Raw genomic sequence first — 26,423 nt, 5'->3', positions numbered from 1 at the left:
TGCAGTGTACAAGATGGCCCTGCAGAATTTAAATGTGCTTGGAAGGTGTCTCACCGCTTGTCAAACATCCATGCCCCAGCTACACCCACATCCACTACCCAATCCATACCCAACCTTTGCCATGCAAGCCTACTCAATCCACAACATGCAACCAGTTTGCAGCATGAGGGACCAGGCCATCACCTCGCTGGCAGCAGCATTAAGGCACGTTAGGGTGCTAATTGACAGCACCACAGCCCAAAGAGAGCTTAGAGGCGATATACAAGTGGGTGGAGGACTGGGACTAGACCTGGGTGAGTGTGCTAGAGACCCATGCAACACAATGTGCTAACTGATCCCCAGGCTGGGATCTACTTGTGGTGGAAGTACATTGATGAGAACAAGATTTCTATCCTGAAGGTGCATGATGCCAACCTATGCAACATGACCAAGGAATTTGCAATACAGCAGAATGAGGCAATCCCTGGGGCGATAGCAATAGTGGATCTCTGGTGGCCAGAAGGGTAGCATAGGTTCAACATCAATGACCTTCTCAAGGACTACCACGAGCAGGTAGAGGAGAGAGCGCAGATGGAGGCTGAGAGGTTGGCCAAGGCACCATCCATGCACACCTGGGGCCAAGTAGCAAGAGGTGAGGGCCAAGACCATGCACCAGAAGACACCAAAGGAAACCTGTCAAGAGGAGCTGCACACTCAACAGGGGAGGGCTCTGGTAGTGTGAGCAAGGGAAAAGGGAAGCAGAAGGTGCACCCTATGACCTTGACAACTCCAAGCACACATGCTGACTTCAATGAAAATTCTGCAGGCCACCAGCAAGGAGGATGAGCTGGCTGATGACATCAATGATGACAAGGGTGATGGCAAACCAGGTCCACCCACAAAGGGACCTCATGCAGCTGGGGACAATGAGCCCTGCAAGACATGTGCCCAGGCAAACCTCATGTGTGTCGGGGAGCCAGAGGCATCCTGCAAACAGTGCAGGAAGGCAAAATGCAAGTGCTCATGCTCTCAAGGTGTAGGGAGAAAGGTGAGTACTGCACAGGTGAAATTCTACAAGGGAACAAGTTGATGCCACCTTCAGCGAAAGAACTCCAGTACCATTGGGGAGGCAGGGCCATCCCACAAACGAGTCAAATTGTTTATGACCTTGAAGCTGGCCCCATCAGAACCCATGACCAAACCTGTCAAGAAGCTTACTCTGAAAATTCTGGCTCGAAAATGGCAGCCTGATCTGACCCCCACATGCTCGCCTTCACCAGATCCAGCTCCTTCACTTTGTGATCCTTCGCCAACACCCCATCTCTTTTTCCACAGAGCCACTCCAACACCCAGACCTGCACCCAAGCCCTCACCAGTCCTGGTTGATGATCCTCATGCATCACTTCCAATCGATGAACTGCAAGTTGAGATCAAACCATTCATTGCGACTGCAACCAGTTTACTGGACAAACCTGGAGATGTTGAAGTGATGGCCCAGAGCGACACTCCATCAGCCATGGAAATTCCGGAGGTTGAATACCCACACAAGCAGTCAACAGCAAACATTGTTGAGCATCTGCAAGTGCTCGAGGCAAGGGCCAAGGATGAGGAATTCAAGCTGGAGCAGGTCTACCAGCTGCTGGAGATGTTGGCAAGGCAGGTAACACATTGGATCGAGACTGCATGGGCTAGATGGGAGGAGCTGCAAAGGTTGAAGGATGATCTCCAGAACCTGTAAATAGTGTACTAGAGTCTGCAGAATTTTTTTTTTTTTTTGTTTGTAGTCATATGCTCCTAATTTGTAAGAGGTTTTCATGTGTTGGTATTAGTACTACAGTAAGGGAAGGAAAAGTAAGACTTCTGAAGGAAGAAGTGTTGCAGAATTTATTTTTTGACTCTTTTTTTTTTTGACTCTTTCACATGAGCAGTGCAGAATTTATACAAGAGAAGAAGCAGGTATTGATAAAAGAAAGAACAGGGGAAGAAAAGAAAGGAGGTAGAGAGAAGGACAGGCTACTCATCTGACTCATCCAAAGGGACACCAGCAAGTGAGGGTCTGGGAATGCATCATCTTCAAGATGATCCAGGTCTTGTGAGGAAGCACCAGTCAGCTGGGTGACTTCAATACAAGTGTTATTCCATGGGAAATAGGAGTATAGGTGAAATGCAGTGAAGCAGAATTTCGAGATAGTGCCATCTAATTCTGCAAGTATGTATGAGCCACCTTTAGTGCATCTGATGATGATCATAGGCCCTAGGTAGCACAGTTTGGTTTTCCAGTCAAGTTCCAGTTTGATATGGGAATTCCACATGAGGACAAGCAACCCTGGTTCAAAGTTAAAGTCTTTGATAGAACATGCAAAACAGTTGATGAAATCCTTGGCTGAGGCAAAGTGGGATTTTAGGACCAGATCGTGGATGCAAGCAAGGTCCTCCAGGCATTTCTGGAGTTGGCAAGCATGGTGAGCAATGAGGTCTGTGGTCGAGTAAAATCCCACCTTGAAAGGGGCTAAAAATGTCACTTCAACCAGATCAAAAGGGAGTCTGGGTTCAACACTGTGAGCCATATAGAATGGAGAAAACCCAGTTGCCTTGTGGACCGTAACCCTCTCTGCCCAAAATACTGCAGGGGCTACTTCTGACCACCTCAATGCTTCCCCACTACAACTTTTTACCATCACCTCTCTTACATCAAAATGTTGCTGTTTGACAACTCCATTAGCCTGCAAGTTATAAGGAGAAATGTGTACATGATGAATACTGAAGGTCCCAGAGAGCCAGTTGAGAGCGAGAACATATGGTTCCCCATTATCTGTGACAATCTCTGCAATGGCACCCCAATGGCACAGGATCTGCTTGAAGATGAATTTTCTGATGGTCTTGCTGGTTTCTGTGTGAAGCATAGCCCACTCTGGATAACTAGTGAGTGAACAGCAAGCTTGGGTGATGTAGCAAAATCCATTCAACTTCAGCATTAAGAATGTGTCCATATATGCTTTAAAGAATAGGGGCTCAGGGATGGCGATGACTGGCAGAATATGTATGCAATCCAAATGGTGTATTTGGCACTCATGACATGACTTAACATACCAGCAGACATCCTGCTCTAGCATAGGCCACCAGAAATGAGTCAGCAAATGCATGTGGGTCAAGTAGATACCCTTGTGTCCTAGCTTGTCATGAGCCTGACAAAGGATCCCAAGCCATTTGTGAGGGGCAACTACTAGTTGGTGACACCCTTGAGGGTCTTTTCTCCACAGCTCTCCTCCTTTGATGAAGTACTGAGTGGCAAGACACACCAGGCTTTCTGACTCCCCTTCCTCCAATCCCTCTGGCATCTTCTTTGTCTCCAAAAATTCCTTCACCACTTTCAATCTCTCCTCTCTCTGGATCGCTTTCTCCAAGCATGGAATACCCATCTTGTAGACACTTAGTGAGGTTTGTTCAGAGGAATAGATGCCTAGACTCAGTGACAAGACCGAAGGTGAGTCTGACAAGGTACTTGGAATTTCCAAAGGGAAAGGCTGGGACTCGAATCAGGCCTCCCTACAGTTCAAGAGCTTGACAGCGAAGGCTCCATACTCATCTATCCAGTCCTCAAGTCCTCTTCCCCATCCTCATCTTCTTCTGCTTTCAGTCTCCTTGAAAGACCATCCAGTGCTGCATGCTTGTGTGCAGGGACATGTATGAGCTCAAAGTCAAATAAAAGAATTCCTGCAATCCAGCAGTTGATGGTGGCATTGGGCTGTAAGTCGGGATTGTTAATCATCCCCTTTATATATCATGCATCAACCTTGACAACTAAATTCTGCATGCCAAAAATGTGAAGTCTGATGTTGTGTAAAGTGCAGAAAAGACCAAAGAGCTCCAGTTTAGCTTGACTGTAATGGCATTCATGGTCATTGAGAGTTATTGAGCTAAACCTTGCAGGGTAGTGTTTTTCATCTTCCCCCTCTTGCATGAGGAGGTATCCTACAGCAATATTCAAAGTGTTGACCACTAGAATGACCTTCCTTTTGGAACTGTAGTCGATAGTATGTAGCACAGGAGACAAGACAATAGCCTGGCATAGATATTCCATGGCTTCTCTGTGTCTGTTGCAGAATTTGAAGGGGACATCTTTCTTGGTCAGCTTGACAAGGGGACGTGCATGTTTAGCAAAGTTTTTGATAAAGATCCTGCAATACAAGCAAAGACCTAAAAATCCACACACTTCAGTAACATTTGTGCAGTAGGGCCAGTCTTTAATCTTTTGGACTTTAGCCTCATCCAGAATTCTCCCCTCAAACAACACCTTATGTCCAACCACTATGATAGACGGTGCAGCGATGACGCATTTCTTTGCTGAGATGGTAGCTCCTGCATGATGTGGATGGTGTAAGACATGGTTGATGTTCTGTAGGTGCTCCCAGATGAAGCATCTGATCCCAGCATTTTGTGGGATTGTCTGGTAGGAACCATTGGAATTTTGGTAACAGGATTTTGGACTTTTGATTGGGCAATCATCGATGAACAGGATGGTTATTTTGGGGATCTTGTCCTTCAATATCCAACAGACATCTCTGTGGAAAATCTGGACAGCATTCATGTAGCCCATAGGTAACTTAGTGAGTCATAGAGTACTGATAGGAGTTTGGAAGGTAGTGAGGTCGTGATAATCATCATGTATGGTGTGATGATCATATCCAACCATAAGATCCAAAATTCCATAGACAGAATGGCAAGCAAAGGCTTCAGTGATCAAATTGACGAAGGGGGGAATGGCTGAGTCCTGGATAGAAACAGTGTTTAGAGGTTGTAAGTCATGGACAAGGCACAGAGATTTCCCATCCTTCTTGACTATGCAGAACCATGTTGAGCAATAGGACAAGGTAGACAGTTCATAAACTCCTGCAGAAATCTTTTCCTTGATGATGTTAACAACTTCACAGAAAATAGCAGGGGGAATGGGAATATTTCGCTTGACCCAGGGTTTGTGGGCTAGCATAGGTATCTTCAAGGGTGGGAACATGTCCTCTTGAAAGGTCCCTCTTTCTGAAGCATCCCAAGTGAAGGCAACCTCATGTGTCTTGACCAGCCATCATACTAGGTCTAATTCTGTAGGCCAAAGGAACCTTGCCAGGTCCAGATCAAGCTCATCAGCTCTTTCCTGAGTAAACCTGGAACCTGGCACGAACAGTGGGGGATGAGTAGGTAAAACAGGCAGATCCACAAGTGGGTCTTTGGCCTCCCAATGCTCTACCTGGAATTCTGCTGGCATCAACATTGGTACTGGCCTCACCTTCCTTGCTACAGGTTTGTACTTTAAGACATGATAAACAGGATCAAGCTGATAAGTAGAGCATAAGGCAGAGATTGTCAGTGGAGAAACAGTAGTAGCAGTCGAAAATAAGAAAGGGTCAGTTGGAGAGACAGAACTAGCATCAAAGGGATCGACAGGGAGTGTACTGTTGCTTTGTAAATCATAGATAAATGCCACAGCAGAAATTTTGAAAGTGTCTGTAGGCAAATGGGTAGTAGTCTTCGAAGGTAATAAAGGAGGGTCAGAAACATAGAGAGAACACACAGAGAAAAGATTATTGTGGCCTCCTTGCAATCCAGACAAGTCATCGACCAACACTAAAAATGCTGCTCAGGCTGTTTCATATGGTGACACATTTGTTTTCATGTGAAGAAGTCTTCTTCATCTTCAGAATTTACGAAACATGGAAGGGGATGCAGTCTGTTGTGAGGTCATGTCAGGATTAAAACTTGTTTCCTGGAATTAGGGTCGCAGATTTCTAGAGACTGTTCTCCATCAGGGAAATCATGGAGGATGCTGGAGAGTAGGCAGAAGAAGGGTTGACCGAGCAGTAAGCTGAAAGGCACATGGTTGATGACTTGGATTTGTAGAAGGGCCTCAATGTTTCCTATGCACAAGGTGGCATTCTCTATGACCCCAAGGGTGCTTTCTTTGGATTGGTTAGCAGCCTCCAAAGTCATAGTCATGTCAGTACAGAGGGGGGCCCCTAAGGCTTCCCACAACTCCCATTGCAAGGCCACTACCTGACATCCACTGTCCAGGATACATTCAACATGAAGTTTGTCCATTAGGATGCCATCAACAGTGCATAATGGTGCAGTAGCGAGGCCCACACACTTCCCTTCTGTGTCTCTGACCCAATACTGTTTGTAGGATGCCCAGGTAGCAGAGGCAGAAGCGTCCAATGCCATTTCTAAGCTCCCAATGGTTATCTTCTTCATCATGGCTAGCTCTCTAACCTGCTTGTGAATCTCTGGGCTGATGGCTAAGAGATCTTTAGTGGAAATTTCTATCTTTGCATCTAAGACTTGGTCTATGAGTCATTTGGTAGCTGCTGCTTCATTGAAACCACTTTGATCACAAAATTGGGGTGCAGAATTTGTCATAGGCTTGGATTTCCAGAGATCTGTGGGACTAGAGATGACTGGAGTTTTAGTAATGGCTGGGATCTCTGTAGAAGGGATGGAATTGGTTGGTGTGGAATTAATGACTGTCCTGGGGGCAGTTGACACACTAGCAGGTGCTGGACTTGTCACAGGGTTTCATGGATGGTGGGCCAGAATATCTACACTGTTGAAACAAGCGACCTTCTTCTTCTTGATATTATTTTTCAATTCTTCTACTTGTGCATAAGCTCTCGCCAGGGCACACTGGTCTTCTTCATTGGCATTACTCTCTAGTTCTTCGTCAATTAGGTAGGAGGAGGGATGTAAGTCAACCTGAAACTCTGTGGATTCTTCATTAGTGAAGAACATCATGCTGACAAGATGAGGTGGGGTATCATGTCCTCAAGATGAGTTCAATGACTGGCTAGGACATTGTACAGAGACAAGGTTTGCTGAGGCGATGATAGAGTCGCACATGGTGAGGAAGTTGTTGATCTTTTCTTTAAAGTTTTGGCCAGTGGCCATCCTAGGAATGTCAGAACCATCAGGCATAAATACTCTTCCCCCTATCAGGGTGCATTTCCTGGCTTGTACATATTCACAACACAGTGTGCACTCTGCTGTGCAGTGACCATCAGTGCTTCTGCAGAAGAAACACCATGGATCGAAGGAATGATGGAATTGGCCTTCTTGACCTTGTTGTGGAGGTGGGGCAGAAGCAGGTTGCTGGGCAACTTGTACGTACTTGCATTTTAAGATAGTGGGAACAGTCAATGAAGAAGGGGGTGCAGAGTTCTGGGGAAACAAAGCCAAAGAATCAGGCTGAGGGAGATTTCATTTTGCTCTGCTGAGCAGGTAGTTAGTGTGCTTGTAGACCAGATCGAACTCCCAAGGCTCATTGATGTCATGATCTAGGTCAGAAAGTTGCAATCACATGAGCAAGGAATTCCAGAACCTCAGGGGAAACCCCTCAAGGAATTTCTCATTGATGTAGTCATCAGGAAGTTTCTTCTTCTTCTGGATGAGGCCAAGGATGTGTCAAAATTCCCAGATGTATTTACCAAGATCTTCCAGTGATCCCATAGGTTTCTGAACTTGATGGTAGAGTAAGGTTTCGAGGTTGGCTTTGGTATAGTGATGATCTTTCACTGAGGCACCTGGGTAGTAGTTCAGGAGTTCTTTGGAAAACACATCCCAGTCATTGAAGCTGTCGGTTGCAGTGTCTAAGGTGGACCAAAATTCCACCTCATTGTGATTGGCATAATGGATGGCCCAGTGGATTTTATCTTTTCCAGTGTCAAGGCCAGCTTCAATGCAGAGTTGTTTGATGTCTTCAAGGTAGCAAGTGATGTCTTCAGTATGACTAGAAAACTTTGGGGCTTTGTTAGAGCCCCTGAGTGGCATGTCTCTAGCTCCAGACATTATGCAAATGGATGCAGAATTTAAGAGCAGGGTGACTGAGGTATTCTGAGTGGGAACTTGGGCAGGGGAAATGATAGTGGGAGTTAAAGTGAGCAATTGCAAAGGGATAAGAAGTTGTTTGGCAGCAAGTTTGGAATTACTAGATAACAAGGATGAAGAAGAGGTTAGTTCTGAGAGAGGCAAAAGTTCTTGACACTCTGCTGGAGGATCAAAGGGTTTGTCAAAGTCAAAACCTCCTGGAAATGCTGGGTAAAATGCTGGGGGCTCTGGGCTCCAAAAGATCTCGTCTAAACCAAGATCTGAGTCTGACGAGTGTGACTCTGAAATATCACTGGGATCAGCTACTGGGATTAAGATTTCTGATGAAGAAATAGATAGTCTGTGGAAGGGCTCTAGGAGCTCTTCAAGTTCAGTTCTTTGACAAGTGGGTCATAAGGATCTCCTTTCCAGATCTACAGACCCCTCGCAGTGGGCTCCAAAACAATGTGGGACACTACCTCTGGGTAGCGTGCAATTAGGGGGGGGGGGGGAAGCTGCAGGGTAATCCCTAGGCTTGACCCAAGGGGTGCTGAGTAGGAAGGAGATGTAGAATACAATAGTAGAGTCAATTGAGGAGTTGAATGTGGGGCACAGAATATAATTCTGCAGAGATGTAGGTGAATTAGGTATGAGTAGACTTGTTTGTGAAATTCCAAGTGACAACCTTGGCATGAAGAAGTATTTCCAAGACTTGTGAGACACAGAGGTGAGACACAGAAATGCAGAAGGCACAGTAGATGCAGAGTATGCAGCAGACACTTTGAACACCTAGACATGTGAATGACTTGGATAGTGACTCCAAAAGATGGGTGGTCTATTTCCAACATCCTGGTGGAATTATATAGTACAAGGGAAGTAGGTATGAGTTGGAGTAAGGTGGGGTGGAAAAACTAAAAGACCAGAAAATAAAGGAATGGATGTCAGATGTCAGCAAAATACAGATGCACATGAAATAGTCTGGTGGGTAGTAGACAAGAGTAAGAACAGGACAATGGTAAGGGGTATCTTCCAACAGAACAAGAGTATGCATACCAGTGGGAGGTGGAGCTGAGCAGCACAGGAGGGCAAAGCATAGCATACTGACATGAAGTCCAGCTTGTGGAATTTAGGGCAACAGGGGAAACCAGAGTTTTTTTTTTTTAGAGGTAAGTGGCACAGATGACTGGTGATGTGGCTGAGTGGTGGCACAGCTGTTGAATTCTGGGTGACTCTGTGCAAATGCAGAATTTCTGGATCAGCATTTTGATGACTGAGTGACATGCTGAAGGTTGGTAGGAACTCTGAAGGTGACAGGGGTCAGGAGGAAACACAAGGACACAAGCAGGAAAAATTCTGAAATGGGTTTGTCATAGAGGCCTGCAAAATTTAGTGACAGATTCCTGTTCCAGCCTCAGGGAGTATATGGCTCCCTACACTGCATACCTCTCTGCAGCCTGCAACTCCCACTCCCACTCCCACTCCACCCACCAGGAAGAGGCCCCCACTCCTGAGGGTCCCTCATGCAGTGTCTCTGGCTCCTCCTCATCTACACTGCCTACCTCCTGCTCATCATCCACTTCCTCCATCTCTGTCACTCTCTCCTTCCCCTTCCCTCATGACCTCTTCTTCTTCTCCCCTCAGGAACTTCCTGTCCCTGCTCTCTTCCATGAGGGCCCTGCCACCGTGTCCTCCTTTGTCCAACTACACACCTTTTTCTTGTTTTGGCAGGGCACACAGGCCCTGGTCTTGCCTTGTCCTGGCTTGCACTGCCCTGCTGTCAGACTCACTACACAGCAAGTACAGGGGGGCTGCCTGGTTGTGGTGACCACCACAGAGGTCCCAGGGACCCTCTGGGCAGTGTTGACATCATACACCATGCCACATAGTCTAAGAAAGGTAGAGCTGTGAGTCAGCTCTGCCTGACTCATAGTACTCCACCACTCACCTTTGTGTGGCCTCATCCTGTCTGGCCTGGGCCCTCTCCTCAGAGGCCCTCTGCCTCTGCCTTTCTGCCTCCTCCTCTGCTGCCTTCTTCCTTTGGGCCTCCTCTTCCTCCTCTGCTCTCTTCCTCTGCTCTGCCTCCAACCTCTCCTCCTCTGCCTTCCACCTTTTGGCCTCCTCACACTTGGCCTTGCGCTCTCTCTCTCTCTGCTCAGTCTCCTCTCATCAGCACACCTTCTCCATGGACTTCTCCCACTCAGTGTTGGTGGAGTTGTCAGTAAGGATGACCAGTTCATCGTCCACAACTTGGGAGTAGTCATGGACATGACCAGGGGTTGGCTGGGGGGTTTTGCTCTGGTGCTGGGAAGACATGATGATGGGGAGAAAGGACGAAGGTTCAGTACCCTAACACATGTTTTTTAAGCAGTTCCTCAGACTGCAATGGAGCTCCACTGTGGCTAAAGCCATTATCCTCAAGGCATCAAAATGGTTTCAAATGATCGACTCGTGTTGATCTTGTCTCATACATGTGGCCTTCAGGGGTTCAGGCCCTAAGGGGGGGGGCGCTGTCATAATTGTGCATTCTTCCTAAGTCCTCACTCACTCCACACCCCTTTCCACTGGTCATTTGCTCACTCCACACCAACTCCACCCACCCCCTGACATTTATGAGTCATCTCCACTCTGACTGCTGTTGGACTTGTACTGCTCTCCTACCAGACCAAATGGACCATTCTCTGAGGGGTCATGTGACTACCTTCAGACTCCTCCCTGACAGCTCACAGTCAGGTACTCTGCAGTGTGCACACTGCATGGTCCAGTGCCTGGACTGTTTCTTTTTCTGGATGTTCTATGTTACCCATTCATATGTCCTCTGTCTACCCTTCATTCATTGTCTGGAAAGTTTTACTTGAAAATTTCTGGGTCTCTGTATGTCAGTTCCAATTCCAGTTACTGTACCTCTGTAGTAGTATAAAAGCATGTATCATACTCCACCATTCCTCAGTACAAATATTGACTTAGTTCCTACTCCCTCTGTCTCCATCTTCTGCCTGTCAGAGTTACCTCCAACTGTCCATCTGTACTCCCCCTCTGAAATATGAGGGCTGAGATCATGCAAGGGGGTAGTGCACAAGCTAAACCTGACACCCTCACTTTGCTCCACCCTTACCTTTGGCAGACTTCATTCTTGCCAACACTCTGCCAGCCAGAGTCCTGATCTTTCTGTTGGACTTGCTTCCAAACCTCTCCCCAGACCTCATCCAGCATTGGAGTTGGTTGGAGTAGGCCCAGACTTGACATTTTGTTTGGGTTCCAAAAGAACAACAAAAGGATAAACTGGAACCTCACACTGTAGAAATGGTCTTTCTGGGATATGAACCCAATACCAAAGGTTATTGATTTCTCCATGGACAAAAAATCATTATTTCTTGTACAGCAAAATTTGTAGAAGACTCATTTCCTTTTTGCTCAGATTCAAAGACTGAGACCTTTGCCCCTGATTCCAAAGATGACTCATCATCATCATCCTCCAACTCTGAAAGCCTATATTTGTTACTGGATCCTGATCAGATCCAACTGAGGCCTCATCAACCTCAACCACTTCATCCACCTACTCCACAACCAAACCCACAGCAGAATAGAGCTGTAGACCAGCCTAGAGCTCACCAACCAAGAAGAGCACCTGCTGCTGCACCACCAGTCAACCCTCAACTTCTCCAACATCCTCACCAGCCTTATCCTATTCCTGGTGACTCATGTAATGTTTGGAGAGCAAATCCTGAACAAATGGAGAATCAAGAACCTCATCCAAAAAGAAGATTTATTCCTGTCTCTAGACCAGATAATATCTATGGTGACAGACCACCTGTCCAAATAGAACAGGACACTCAACAAAACCACAATCAAGCTCAACAATGGATCCAAAATGCGGAACATAATATTTGGGAGAGACAAGAAGCTCTTTGGAGACATGCAGAGGAGAGAAGACCACCTTCACTGGTCTTACCACCAGCCATGCAACCTCCTCAGGTTCCAAGGCAGTGGGTTGAACACCCACAACATACTACTCCTCCTTCTCCTTTATCTCCCTTAACTCCACTTCTGGAATCTCCAAAAGGAATGCCAGATCAACAGGCAGAGATGCATCCTTTTGAATTTGCTCTTGCCACTTGGATCAAAGAATCACCAGAGCATTACAAAGATGTTTTAAAATTATCTCTGGATTTACAAAAGAAATGGTTTGACAATATGAAGGATGAATTAAAGTCTATTGAAGAAAGACAAGTATGGACTCTAGTGGATTTCCCCAGAGATTAGAAACCTGTAAAGTGTCGATGGATTTTTGCTATCAAAAGCAATGGTTGTTACAAAGTTCATCTTGTGGCTAAAGGCTTTACACAAGAATTCAGAACCAACTTTGAAGATACCTTCCCCCCAGTGGCTCACTTCAAAACCATGTGAATTCTACTTGCATTCACTGCCCAAAGAAATTGGGAAACCAAAGCCCTGGATGTCAAAACCACTTTCCTTTATGGAAATCTTGATGAAGAAATATATATGGAGCAACCAGAAGGTTTTCAAGTTAAGGGTCAAGAACACAAGGTGTATTGGCTGCTTAGAGCCCTTTACAGTGTCACACACCAAAGGTGTTTGGTGAGGTGGACATGGATGTAGCTGATGAATGGAGGTGAAGACCATAGCCCTCATGCGAAGAAGGACAGCCAGCAATGTTGGCAGTCATCCCTCACACAAGAACAAGTTGTCAATGCCAAAGAAAAAGGAGGAGGCAAGTTAAGCACCAATAAAATTCTTAAGCACCCATGTACGGCATTCCGGTTTTCAACGTATCTCCACCAGTTCTGCAGACACCGAAACCATTCCCACACTCGCTTGTAGTGCTCAGCCACACGATCCTACCTTCCAGGATTGGAAAGGATTTGCACACTCCACACATTTCTACAGCACTCCCTCCAAAAGACACTCATTTCACTAATTCTTCTGATATGGCTGCCTCCACATCAGTCATTTCACTTGTCCCCTTTGCTAGGGACCATGGCTACATATATCTACCAGGAGTTCCTACCAGCTTCCGTCCTGAAGCATCCTGGTACATCCCACCCTCATCTGCCCCCTCTCAGCCCATCCAGCTTGGACAGTGTGTTCTTTTTGTCAGTATGACCTCCAGGAGGACATTCTTTGGTCGCCTCAGGTCTGTCATTCGCTTGGAAAGGTCTTATGTGGTCGTTTCAGTCTCTCCAGTCCAAGAAGCATATGGATCCTTCCTCCCTGCCCCCTGCAACGTCTTCATACCAGTCTCATCCGTCATTCTTTCAAAATTGCGACAGCTACAGTATAATCTACTGTTCTCCACTCTCCCTGATCGCATCCATGATGAGTATGATGCACATCTTGCCTCCTTGTTGCAAGATACAGCAGAAGATGCTCCCCCTTCATCCTCTCTTCCAACAGAACCTCATTCATGAAGTTTTTATTTGCTTCACTGAGAGGATGGTTTGGGGGGGAAAGTTGCAATCCCCTATGCCCCTGTCACCCCACAGACCCCCAAAGCTTGACCCCTGTTGACATCTGACTCACCCTGTCCGCTTTTGGATGTACTGTATCAGCATCAGATCAGCACTGCCTCTCTGTCATCCCACTTTGGCCTAGAAGTGATCTCTTCGAGATGTGACATGCACAGCCTCCCCCTAATGTGATTCCAGTGCACTTTCCCAGTTCCTGACATTTCTTGACTCATACTGTGACATTCTGACAGTCTTTGACTCACCTATTGCCAATACTTACCAATCTTTTGACTTTGCTTACTGATTCTTCGCTTTTTGGCTTACTTATCCTTACCAATGCTTACCAATACTTTCCAAGATGATTACCCATCACTTACATTCCTTACTCATCAGTTACCAATCACTTACCAAGTGTTTGCACCTTGTTTTCCATAGGCAACACCCCTGTACTGTATATAAGTCACTGTACTTAGGTAGCAAAAAAAAAAAAGAAGACATCAGAGAGCCCCTCTTGCTCACAATTTATCATCTCTCAGTAAACCATTCATCAGCTTCGATAGTTGAGACTTTATTAAGGGTCTAGCTATCATCTACTTTGCTTATCATCATCTATCACCCATATACTTCACTCCAAGCCCTCCCTGAGCTCAGTACAGCTTAGGACATTGAATTAAGTCACCATCCATCCTTCTGTAGGCTGACAGCAGTCTACCCTATCACTTTCTATCACATTCTTGCTCCCTCTTCATCAGGAGCACCCCCAACCCTCAGCACTCATCTTTGAGTGTTGTAGCTCGCAAAAACCCTCCCAAAGAACAGGTTCTACCATCTAGGTACCACATAGGCACACCACCACTCGCTTTCATTGTCTTTTGTGTTGGTTTTGGTTGGTTTTCACCACTGAACCTCACTTTGACTCACAACAGCCTTAAGCAAGCAGCACTTGCATGGAATAAAGCCCTTCATGCTTCTCTACTTTGCATGGGCTACATACACTCAAAAGTGGACACTGGAATTTATATCTTTTCTTCAAAAGCTGGCATCATCATATTCCTCGTCTATGTCAACAATGGACTATTTCTAGGATCAGACAAACATCTTCTTAAAGACAAGAAAGAAGAATTTATGAAGAAATGGGAATCCTGAGACCTTGGAGAAGTAAAAGAATATCTTGGAATCCAAATTCACTGAGATTGCTCCAAGAGGGAGATCTATTTAGATCAGACTCCCTATATCAAAAAGGTTATCAAATGTTTTGGAATGGAGAATGCAAGAAATGTTTGCACTCCATTACCATCAGGATATCAACTGGAAAAGGCACCATCAGATTACCAAGCCACTTCCCAAATCCATTCTCAATATCAATCTATTATAGAGTCATTACTCTATATGGCTCTCAGAACTTGTCCTGATATCACTTTTGCAGTAATACACATGAGCCAGTATATGGCAAATCTCACAGAGGATCATTGAAATAAAGTGTTGCACATAGTTTGCTATGTTGCATCTACTCCAAAAATGGTGCTTTATTATTCAGGACTCAAGTCATGGATTTTTGGTTTTGCAGACTCTGATTGGGCATTGAATAAAGATACAAGACATTCAACAACCAGTTATGCCATGTTCCTTGGAACATCTCTCATTTCTTGGTGATCACATAAACAGAAGACAATCATGCTCTCCTCTACAGAAGCCAAGTGTATGGCACTCTGTGATGCTGCACATCAAATCAAATAGCTCCATATGCCATCTGATGAACTTAAACTTAAAACAGAAAAGACCATTCTATACTGCAACAATATGGGTGCTTGCTTTATCGCTGAGAACCCAGTTTCTGATGGACAGTCAAAACATATTGACATCCAGTGGCACTTCATTTGAGAATGTGTCCAAGATGGTTTGTTCAGTATTGAATACATTTAGACTGACAAACAAAAAGCAGATGGTCTTACTAAATCTTTGATGTGGCAAAAATTTGAAACTAATTGCTTGTCAATGGGACTTGTTAATCTCCCATTCTAGAGTGAGGGGGAGTGTTGGAAATATCTTAATAGTTCTGACTCTAGACTTACACATTTTGATACATGTGTGTGTCATGTGACATGCTTTATCATCCACTCCACTATGACATCATATAATATGTCATATTCCATAGCATTCTCTGCTATTCCATTCTCTATACGGTAGTTTTACTGTAGCTCCTTCCTTATACATTACTGGTCTGTGCATGCAGCTACATGTATATAAACTCAGGGATTTCTGCCTTACTCCCCATCAAACAATCTACTGTTCTTTCATCTAACAAGACAACAACAAGACTTCCTCAAATCTACCACTTCAACTAACTGATAAGGCAAGTGTTCTTGTCTTTGCTCTTTGCCCTGTCCTGTGCCTCTGTGCAATAATGGACAGTGGTGCACAGGTTGATGTCAGTGATGATGGCAGTTCATGCTGGGTCACTTACAACACCTCTCCATAGCATTGAACTTTACACCACCTAATGCCATCTCTAACAACAGCTTAGAAAGAACAAATGGATGATCCGCACTGCCTACTTCTCGTAGTTGCAATATATGCAAGCACTCCTGTTAGACTATGTCTTTCTCTAGCCATATACATAGCCTCCTGTAACATGACGCAGGGTTATCTCTCATGAAACTACTTAGTTATGTACTTCTCTACTTGTGTTTGTACTTGTAGCGTCCAGGAGCGCCTGGAGGGCTTTTGGTATGAACAAGTGTATTGTAATAGGTAAAGATCTACCCGAAGCAATCCGCCACACAAGAAGGCAAAGGAACAGGGAAGTAATAATCGAGAGCGACCTAACTACACACTCGGTTTCATATGAGTCGCTCTTCGAGTCGGATTGCTCCCCTTACCAGTCTAATTTCGCTTTTGATTCCAAGTATGCAAGTACGTATGATCATTAACAGCAAAGTCATAAATGAAAGTCGACACGTGTAAGATACCTCTATGTAATAGCAGTTCTTCATAGTACAGGCATACGACACAGGGATGAGATATTGACAACAACAAAAGTAACCAGTTCGAAATCGTGAGTGAAGGGTATGTGAAAGATGTGCATACATGCCACGCCTGCTGTGTTGTCACGGCGCATGTCCGGGGAGAGAGGGGGGGGGAGGGAAGAACAGAAGTGCTGGTGAGCAATTACGCTGTGGTGATGCTTCGTCCATGGTGGAGAGAAAGCCCGCTTGCCGCCAACCTATTCCTAGCAGGAAACAGGCAAGCTGGGTCGAAAGGTAGTCGAACGCACGGAAGAGCTGGGAGCGGGTCGCAGGGCCCCAAAGCAGGCAACCGAGATTGCACTTGCATAGGTCACGAAAGGTGCAAATTATGGAACATGTCATCAAGAGTCTTGAAAGCCACCGGTTTGACAAGACTGGAAAAGGATGTCAACAGGGTGCTTGCTACAATCAGTAGAGAAAGGCAGCATACTAGCCGTCCATGCCTGCCTCAAATGCTTTTCGTTTGTCTTCCAGGGAGGACATCCCAGTCAGAGCGAGGATGACGCACGAACGTTGTGCAGTTTGCGAGCGTTCAATCTGCCGGATCTCCACGGTGGCTCCGACTCCTGTTCAGGTTGAATCAATTATTAGTAGAAAGCAACGTAAAAAGCACCTTACCGTCCAGAACTGGCATCGATAAATCCAGAAGTACGACGCTGAAATGAAAGTGAGTAACAGATCGTAATATGAGGCTCTAATACTCACTCAAACGGACCCTCAGACTTGAAAACATCGACTCCTTGACGGCCATCCGTTGCTTCTCGGTAGTCAAAACCCTGCAATCAATGGAACTGTCAGTTCAACCATTCTTTCCAACCGCATCCATTTACGCACCTTCTTCGTCAGCCACTTGATTCTAAACAATCTCAGGTCAGTAGAAACGTATCAGAAGATGATAAAAAAAACATACAGCAAGTTGCGAAGAACGCTATTGTCCTCTACCACTAAGACTTTTTTCACCTGATGCGTTGAACCTCCAGTCGTGGGACTCGCTGATTGTTGGGGTATGGTCTCGTTGATGCCACATGTAACGGATGCGTTCATGTCATTCACCACATTTGAATCGATGTCCAGACTTTGAAACGCTGAATCCCTTTCTGAATCGACAGCGGTCGAACTACTCAACTCCGGGCTAGACATGGGTGGAGCGGGCGGCGAGCGGGGATTGGTGCTCCACACGTCCATGCTTCCTCGCCGACGCCTTTCAGACCCTGAGAAATCGTCCACAAGCATGGAGGAATGCAGCGAGACAGTATCCTCTTCTGTTGTGACCGCGCTACTGTGGCTGGCGATTCGTTGATGACGTCGGTGCCTGGCTCTAAGCAACTGCTTAAGAGCAGCTCGCAACCGGAAAGGCCCACCAGGCTTGTGCACGATTCGGCAGAAGCCTCCATTATTCTCATATGCATTGCATACGCCAATCACACGAGGACTACCCCGACTCGAGGACAAGATGATAAAGGATCGAGATGTCTCCATCTTCTCCAAAGCGGTGACAACCGGAGAAGGGTCCTCGTTGACGACAACAATGTCACCGAGCTCTTCGCCCTCGTGGCGCAAGGGGAATCCCCACCAACTTCGCAAATATTTGCAAACAACGTCGTGCAACAGCTGAGTGCCGCGACCGCGTCTCTTGAATCCAATAAGCGATAGGACTGGTGGTCTCTCGGGATCGTCGAACACAAAGGGCTCTTGTAGGTTGTTCAGTTCGTCCAAGGTCTCCGCCTCGAAGACAACTTTAATCTCCGTTCCCACACCCTCTTCACTGACGACCTCCACTTTGCCCGCTACACTTGGGGAGCGCACGATGCTGTGTACAATAGCGAGACCAAGTCCAGTCCCAGTCTGCAAGGGGTTCTCTTGAGAGAATGGGTGGAACAAGTGATTCTGCAGTGTTGTCAGGCCAAGAAAAACCATCTTTCGGTGTAAGCGCTCCTACCTTCAGGAAGTTCTGGCTAATTCCCTACGGTCCAAGAATAGGTAAAAACATGCGATAAGAGGTTTCAAGGCTGCCTCACCTTTCCCGTGTCACTCACGCAAAGCTCAATTTTCACCGTCCTGTTATTGGCATCTTCCGGAGGCGACGCTTGACGGAGGGAGACATGCACATAACCGCGCTACGAGACCTCAGTCAAGCAAGGAACTTGTCAACAACCATCGACGCACTGATGTGAATTTCAGGCTGTTCCCAAACAAGTTCATTAAAACTCGTCGTATGCCACCCTTGTCGCATTTCAATGTCCACCCCTGCGAAAGCGAGGTCAAATTCGAGTGAGATTACTTAAATCTGTACTTGCCCCTCTCCGACGGTCAATGTCCACCACTATCTCAACGTTCTGGGCTGATGAGGGAGCACTCATCACGCTGGAGGTTCGGTGATCTAGTGTCGGAGCGTAAACACTGCCGATTTCAGATTCTCGTAGTGCCGAAGCGCGTGCACAATAGCCAATCCATGATCCATCAATCGCCTCTTCCACGAGCTGTTCAAGATCAACTCTAAACCCCAGGCGAACGGTCAGAGGTGAAAGGGAACACAACTAGAATCAGCTACCTGCTACGTGTGATAACGTTGTCGACGCCTCCCGACTTTACATTGCCACTTAATTTTGTGAAATCAAGCACGTGGTTTACTGTTTCCACAAGGGATGTACCACAGGCGTGGACAGTGTGAAGAAACGATGTTTGGCCATGGTTCAATGGGGTATCGGCAAGAAGTTCAGCAGCAGCCAATATCTGTATTGCGTTAGCATGAAAATCCTTCCCATATGTCCCACTTACCCCATGAAGTGGTGTCCGTAACTCGTGAGAAATGCTGCAATTCCGGTGAGAAGTTAAAAATTACTATCGAAGGGGCGCGAGCTCACTTTGAGATGAACAGGCTCTTCGCCTGGTCCGCAAGCATCATTCTCCGTTTTAATACTGCAGATAAGATGATCACTCCTGCAAAATTGAATGAGGTACCGTTTTAAATAACGTATGGACACTTACCTATAGCACGTAGGTAAGATAGTTCGTGGCCTTCCAGCTGGTTAAAGCTATGAGTGACGGCCATTCAGACCAGGCTACTGACTTACGAAACGCCGTGAAGGATCAGATGCATTGTATGCGCATATAAGAGCAAACGGGCGTTTGTCAATATTAAAGACAGGGACAGCTCCGGGAAGGTTCAGATAAAATCTATTGAGATGGACCAGACACTCACTCAGAGCATATTGTATATGAGTCGGAATAAAGGGACGGAAGCAAACAGGCAGTATTCCTTCGGAAATCTTGCCATCGGGGTACTGCTTGAAGAACGCATTAAGCTTGCTTTGTTCATCAGCAGTGAGTGTCCGCGAGGACGCTCGTGTTTGCGAATTTCCGTGGTGCATGACTACTGACACGGTCGCTTCAGAATTGAGCGTCTCCAACACCTCACAATGTGAAACGTCCATGACCAGGACCTCCTCCACGTCCAAAGTACGTTTGACCAATTTAGCTGCGCGATCATATACTTTGTCCATCGACGGAGACGTGAAGATGTCTGGTTTTCGGGACTCCCCCTGGTCAATCTCCAGACATTCGCGGCTAAAATGTTCCATCTGCCAAAAAAAAAAAAAAAAAGCTTAGATACCCAATAAAATAAAGGTAGTTACTCACGGAGGTCTGTATTTTGTCTCTTATGCGAAGTTGGATCTTGTGCAATAGTAATCAGTAAACTCTCTTCCGGCAGAATATTTCGACCTACTTTGTCTCTCCAAAGCTCCATCTCACGCATTACAATCGCCTGTGAACGCAATAAGAACAACGAACACTGTAAATAACATACCTACCGCAAACTCCTTAAGGGTATGGCGTTGTCGGGGGGTGAAATCTGATCTAGGGGAGTCGTCCATAAGCGACAAACTACCCCGGGCAGCGATTCGATCTGCATCAGCGTAAAGAGTATGAACAAGCAAACTACCTGCCGATGTTATAACCGTCCTGCGTTCGCAGTGGAGCTCCTGCATAGAACCGCGCATATGGTGGCCCGATAACAAGGGGCTTACGGGATGTAAGCTGTATTTATTACATACTGCAAGCTTGACTCACATTCTTAGCAAATCGCCAATCCGTATGTGTATCCAGCACAATTGTGGGTTCGTCACACCTATTAATTGTCAGTAACTTACCACCTAAAGTGATAGTGATTTACCGTTGTAGCACAGCATGGGCACAGAATGACATAACGCGGGGGCATCGCTCCAACTGCGTACCACCTGACACAAAATGAAGTACTTAATTAGAAACCAAAACAGATGTAATTAACCCGTTGACACAGACATTGCGACTTGAACCATCTTCCGGGAAAGTGTCAATACTAGCACGATGATTATCAGATACTACATACTGCTCGGTACCGTCCAGAAGAGAAATCAGCACAATCTTGGTATTGAACACCAGCTTGACCAAGTGTGCAATCCGATCGAAGTTAATATCGGGGGCTGTATTCCATATGTTGAACCTAAGCCGACACTATGATTATTAGCAAAACGCAGATGGAACCGAGCGACGAACTTGTATAGAGCCCTCCGGCGCTCGAGTTCGTCCGGAGGATTCGGAGGAGCCAAGTAACCCAACTCTGCGAACATCTGCTCTTCCTTGGCCGCCCGTCCCAATGCGATAGCCAGATACTGTGTCAGACACAGAACGGCCTCCGGGAAGTAGTCTATCTCGAGCGATCGCTTCCGGCAGCGGAGAGGAAGTCTGTCGCGTGAGGCATACTCTACGAGGCAACGCGGGAACAGTCGTGACATTCAGATCACTAGGCTCAGAATCCCGGCGGAGAGTAACATAATCTTGCCATTGGCTCGGTACTTCTCCAGAAGGACCTCGGTGGTGCGTTTCTAAAGAATTAGGTGCGTGCGCTAGCCACAGTAAAGTAATCTTCATCCGAGTGACCCTCGGGAGAACGGCTGATAGGGGCAGTCGCCGGTTGTGGAAGGGACGACCACGGAGAATAGTCAGCTGAAGATGTACCTGGTGTAGCTTCGTCTGCCTCAGATCGGGAGGGTGAGTTCGAATTTGAACCGTGAATTGTGGACAGTCGTTCTACATCCTCACCAACATCCTGGGTACCTTCCCAGAAACTACCAAGGCGAGTCTTACGACCACCGCCTGGTGTAGACTGACTCATCGGTGTACTACACGCTGGTGGATGGGATCCAGGAATGGCAGCATGCACCCCCCGCATTGGATCAGTGAGTTCATGCTCTGGCGATGGCAAAGCCAACGGCGAAATGTTTACTCTCGCAGCAGCGACTCGCATCGTCGCAGCGGCAGTGGTAGCGTCCGGACTGAAGTTCTGAGCGCCATCGAGGGACAGCTGCATCAATTGACCGCCCGTGGAGTGTCTTATGTCATTCAGTGATTTACGAAAGCGGCGCCCCACTAGCGACGCCGCAGGTGGAGCGAGTTTCGAAACAAATTTGTCAGGTGTTGATGCAGGGTTGGCTTGCGAAATTTCATGACTGATGCTGTGAGAATCCTCCACACGTGCGGAATCAGCCACTGGGGAGGATACGATTGTGTACCCAGAGATGAGTGAATCTGAGGGCGATTGGGCAACGACGGGTGCTGCTGCTTTCAGTACCGAAGGTGAGGAGGTGGAGCTGTCTGCAACGGACGCCTGGACATTCATTACGCAGCGGTGCCTCGACAGCAGCACGAGGAGGATTTGGCGTCTTGTGTGGATTCCATTGGCCAGAAGCATAGGCTGACATGAAGGACACCCAGTCGTAGTCGGAGTTGTAAGAATCAACAGATCTGAAATCAGAACCACGCGGTAGTGCAGAGGTGCTGCTCTCGCAATTTGAGGTGGAATCTGGGTTTGTTTTGTTTTTTTGCGTCACGTTAGGGCACGGGGGAAATCAACGAGCCAGAAAGCAGGTACACAAATAAGCTTGCATACCGTTCGAATCATTTGAATGGCCACCGGATTCCGACGTTTCGGTATCGACGAAGCGTGTGCAGCCAGGAGGCTTAGACGAGGTCTGATGCGGTTGAAATGGGGCAAAAAGGTGTAAAATGGGGCACGTGCATACCTGTTGCATACCCGAAGAAGACGTGGCCGAAGCCGATGGATCCGGGAGGACAAAAGATGGAGTTCCTTCGACAATGGAGGCAGTGGCAGGCCTTGAAGGTATGCGAGCGCGTTCGCGGGATTGGGGTAGGCGCAGAACAGGCATCTGGAAGGTCGGATCCTGCAGAACGGGGAAAGAAGTCCGTAGAGCAGGGAAAGGAAGCTTAGAGCTCCCTGCGGTGTTCGACGTGGGTGTGTCTTCCATAGTGTTTCGTCTATACCTGCGGGGGTTAGGCCGTGCAAGTATCAACTCTGATCTGTGCTAGCGCGACGATCAAAAGTGCTCTCATCACCTGGGGTGGAGCCCGGTGTGTAAGCGTGACAAACGGCGCAAGTGCTGAATACAAAAGAGAGGGGACAAACCGAGTGCAGATGGCACTAGGAACGGGGGGGTTAGGAGGAGGATAAATCGACACCGCGTAGATTTGTAGGTGAGACTGAGTGGTTTGCTGTCACCTGTATTGCTCAGCCCCGGAGGCTGGACAGCGGTAATATTGGAGGGCCCATTAGGGGATGACTAATCACCCCACCCACACGCCCGCCCGCCCTCGACGTCATTCCGCGCTCGTGAAGCGCCGGCCGGCTCATGGGGCCCTGGGGTTCCAGAAATTCCAACTTGAAGGGGCACAAGCGAGGATGCATCATGTCTCCAGTAACCCTTGTCCATGCAATGACATCTCACTCATACGTCTACGACTACAAGCATACTCCACATGTACAATGGTAGCGTCAAGTTGTCGTTTTGGTCAGTCAACCCTTCCAACACCGACACCAACGTCACCACCGCAGCATATCGTAACATCTGCATCGATCGCCCATCATCAAATGAGATTCGTGGCAAGTCAAATAAAAAAATTTAAAATAAAAAAGCTCACCGAAAAATCTTCCACCAATCCAAAGAGACGGAGACACCACGCACACATAACCAGGGAAAACACGAACGCCATACTACCCTCCACCGTTTTGGGAGAACCCGCAAACCAGCGGTATCTCCCAATCCTTTTACCAACGATCGAAGCCATCGCATCGCCTACGCCCAACGCGAGGATGCCAGTATACTGATCAAGTTGAGATGGTCTGTGGGGAGCAGCTGACGATGGATTGAAATGGCCACACTTACACTCACCCTTCAAGCCAAACAGACCCTGCACAACCAGTGAGGAGATAGAAATGGCTTAAAATCGCCGTCCCACTATCCTTCTGATCCAAGAACTCGTTCATGAACAAATGGACAGCAGCTCCAAACGGATAGACGGCAAAGTATCGCACATATTCCGCAAATATGAACAGGGCAAAGGCTGCACTGAATGAAAGATGCGTGAACGCAGGCTATAGTTATGCTTTTAGGTAAGAGTGGATTCAGGGTTACAAGTAAAATTAAAATGACTGACGTCAACAGCCACACCTGGCAGAAACATTGCTACTGCCAGTCCATGGAAAAACTTGCGACGTGCGTTGACACCCAACGTTGGGACATGCTTGTCCGCGGCATCCAACAAATCAGTCGCTACCTGCGTGCCGTTTGGAAGCTGAGGGAAAGCGAGACCCAGCGCCCCAGAGGGACCACCTAGTGGCACGCCTTCGGCGCCCTTCTGACTCGACGTGGCACCAACCGGAACTGCTTGAGTCACATTCTCCCCTAAGTGTACGGAAGTATTCCGTGGCCAGTACTTCTTCCGAGATCTTGACAGTTGGCGATTCCAACCAGCAACACTGATGCTTCCTACGAGTGCCCAATACGCCAAGAGGAGCGGGCGAGTCCATTTCTTCTTGCCTTCCAGAATCCAGAAAATCGCCCAGAGCCATGGATCTCGCCTACCCAAGTTCCACCATGTCCACGATCCGATCAGCCCTGCAACGATAACAACTGTACCGAAGTAGAAGCCTGCAGCAAGTGCTCGCCTGTGCTTAGGCTTCTCCTGTGGAAACCGAAGACGACGCACAGGACGTTGGGCTATGTGGCGAGATAGGAAAAGAAGCGGTGATAGCAGGAATCCAGTGAGGAGAGATCCCCCTATGAGAGCAATCTGGAATATCAGAAGGGGCGTGGAAGACGGTATGTTTTGATGAAGGGCGTGGTCCTGGGCCAGATCTCCACTGCTGCTTAGTAAAAATAGGTAAAGCGCCGCATAAGAACTCACTTTGGTCCTGGTGAGACCGAGCAACTCCGTTCCGAGAGCCAGCCCCCCAAAGGCAACCAAGGCCAACTCGCCCAATGTGAAACCCCCATGAGCCATTCCGAAGCGCAACGTACAAGGTAAACTGATAGAAGACAGACCCTATGATGATCTCGGGGTAACTAATATCTGTTCGTTCGCGAAATATGAAACAGATCCGAGGAAATCAAGCAAGCAAAACAACCCACTGACTTTGCCAAATAGCGATGTGATGCTGTGTGAGGAAGAACCGCACAGCTAGGAGGATTAGCACAAATACAAGACCAAATGCTGAGTACAGCCAAGTGCGGCGCATCTCACTGCGAGGTACCGAACCCCGTTCTCCCTCGGGGACACTCCGGTGCCGGCGATAGCGTGCCTCGTACCATGAGGAGGCAAGGATTTGGACCACGAGGATGAACGAACAGAGTGCCGCGTAGTCAACTAGGCTCCGTCTTGACAAAATAAGAGCATCGAGTACCGAAAGAGACGATTGGCCTTTCGATAGCACACGAGGGGCTTCGATAAGCCATCCTCGAGGCAAAAGCCCAGATTCAGGGGATGCAGCTTTGCGTATGGCAGACAACAGAAGAGACACGGCGATGAGGGGAGGCAACAACAAGCCAGTCGAGGCACCATCGTCCGGGCATGGCCTGGACGAAAAACTAGGTCACAAAAATGGTCGAGAATAAGGTTCACAGTCCTCACCGGAAGTTCTTTGGCACGCTCATCCAGACAAATCCGGGATGTAGCTTCATTAATGGGATAGATATGCCGCTGTTCCGCTTTCCCTCCCGAGGTTCCGTCCGGGGCGACAATGGTCTACCGTCATCCTTTTTTGGTGAAACCGATGCGGAACCTTTCGACCTGGACAGGTGACGTATGCACCCACACGGTGTACACTATACAAATAAATATGTGCACGTCTATTTCTGAAGAAAAAGAAAAACTTGTCAGGATGTGTCTCACTCGACGCATAGCACTGCTTACCCAACAATAGAGAGCAATCTGACTTGTCTATAAGCTTGTGTGCGCGTGCTAATTGCTTACTTGCCAAAAATAAGGAACCGAGTAACACAAAAGACTCCGTCAATGCCTTAGTGTTTGCAGAAAATGTGAGCCTGGTGGCCAAGAAGGGTACGGCGAATTGTACAGTAATTGCAGCGGGAAAAAGATGATAGAAAGTTGCATGCACTTTGTGACGCAGGAAAGGTGCAGCACCGCCGCCGGGTTGGGTGTTTACCCCTTGGCTAGAGTTGCTCGCGCGCATGTGGGGTGAACGTGATCGAGTAAACGAGATCCGATGGGGTGAGGGGCCATTTTGCAACTGCTCGCCTGTGTAGTCCGCAGGAATAGGACTCGAGGCACGCAGAGGCGGGGACTGCTGACGCCTTTTTCTTCTAACGTTTTCCATGACGTCTTGTCGCGAAGACTTGAATGACCGACGGCGCCCTCGAACAAGAGGCAACTCGCGGTCAGTGTCGTCGCTCGAGTTATCCGTGTCAGAATCATTACTGTCCAAACGTGGTGAGAAACATCCATACCGTGCTAAAGCAAAACGACTCACCTAGATGATCCGGCGTGATAAGTGGAGCTCAAGTCTACATGGCTGACATTTCGCACTGTTGCAGACGCTTCGGATGAGCCTGGACGGCGTTTCAATGGCCGCACGCCCAACTGTCTCCTGGCAGGGTCTGCCCGCGCAGAAGTATTTACCGATGGTGGAGACGGCGAGGACGTTGAGCGAGACAGCTTGGCGGATTATCTGGACACGCAAGTTGGGTCTACAACAGCGCGTGTGTAGTTGGCCCAAATCATGTGCAGAGGCGCGTCGCCGCCCGTACCTTCT

The 26,423-nt window shown here is 47.5% G+C and overlaps 2 protein-coding genes across 2 annotated transcripts; one reads left to right on the top strand and one right to left on the bottom strand.

The window, feature by feature from the left end:
- Nucleotides 1–312: 312 nt before the first annotated feature.
- F5J12DRAFT_889477 (uncharacterized protein) lies at nt 313–1,717 on the top strand (the record flags this gene model as incomplete). Its single annotated transcript, XM_051747333.1, has 4 exons — nt 313–480; nt 538–744; nt 806–1,027; nt 1,082–1,717. 4 exons carry the CDS (start codon nt 313–315, stop codon nt 1,715–1,717), a joined length of 1,233 nt encoding a protein of 410 aa, XP_051602911.1.
- A 14,911-nt stretch (nt 1,718–16,628) lies between these two features.
- Nucleotides 16,629–26,392, bottom strand: F5J12DRAFT_780461 (Fph type histidine kinase; the record flags this gene model as incomplete). Its single annotated transcript, XM_051742476.1, is given in 43 exon segments — nt 16,629–16,692; nt 16,749–16,884; nt 16,937–16,974; nt 17,024–17,094; nt 17,153–17,174; nt 17,229–18,205; nt 18,258–18,281; nt 18,355–18,404; nt 18,485–18,565; nt 18,612–18,814; nt 18,870–19,051; nt 19,097–19,130; nt 19,183–19,258; nt 19,307–19,343; nt 19,393–19,472; nt 19,521–19,899; nt 19,958–19,993; nt 20,046–20,084; nt 20,131–20,203; nt 20,262–20,356; nt 20,390–20,447; nt 20,470–20,556; nt 20,688–20,801; nt 20,855–21,021; nt 21,062–21,183; nt 21,317–21,952; nt 21,972–22,160; nt 22,248–22,329; nt 22,381–22,539; nt 22,712–22,755; nt 22,953–23,076; nt 23,107–23,220; nt 23,294–23,495; nt 23,545–23,716; nt 23,824–24,432; nt 24,560–24,724; nt 24,788–25,227; nt 25,283–25,441; nt 25,467–25,476; nt 25,625–26,088; nt 26,142–26,268; nt 26,291–26,339; nt 26,363–26,392. 43 exon segments carry the CDS (start codon nt 26,390–26,392, stop codon nt 16,629–16,631), a joined length of 7,020 nt encoding a protein of 2,339 aa, XP_051602910.1.
- Between the last annotated feature and the right edge of the window lie 31 nt (nt 26,393–26,423).

Source organism: Pisolithus orientalis (assembly GCF_024613125.1).
Source record: "Pisolithus orientalis strain OTSU chromosome Unknown F5J12scaffold_5, whole genome shotgun sequence".
NCBI classification, from domain to species: domain Eukaryota; kingdom Fungi; phylum Basidiomycota; class Agaricomycetes; order Boletales; family Pisolithaceae; genus Pisolithus; species Pisolithus orientalis.
The sequence above is the reverse complement of the archived record's forward strand: the minus strand, read 5'-3'. Positions and strand labels throughout refer to the sequence as shown.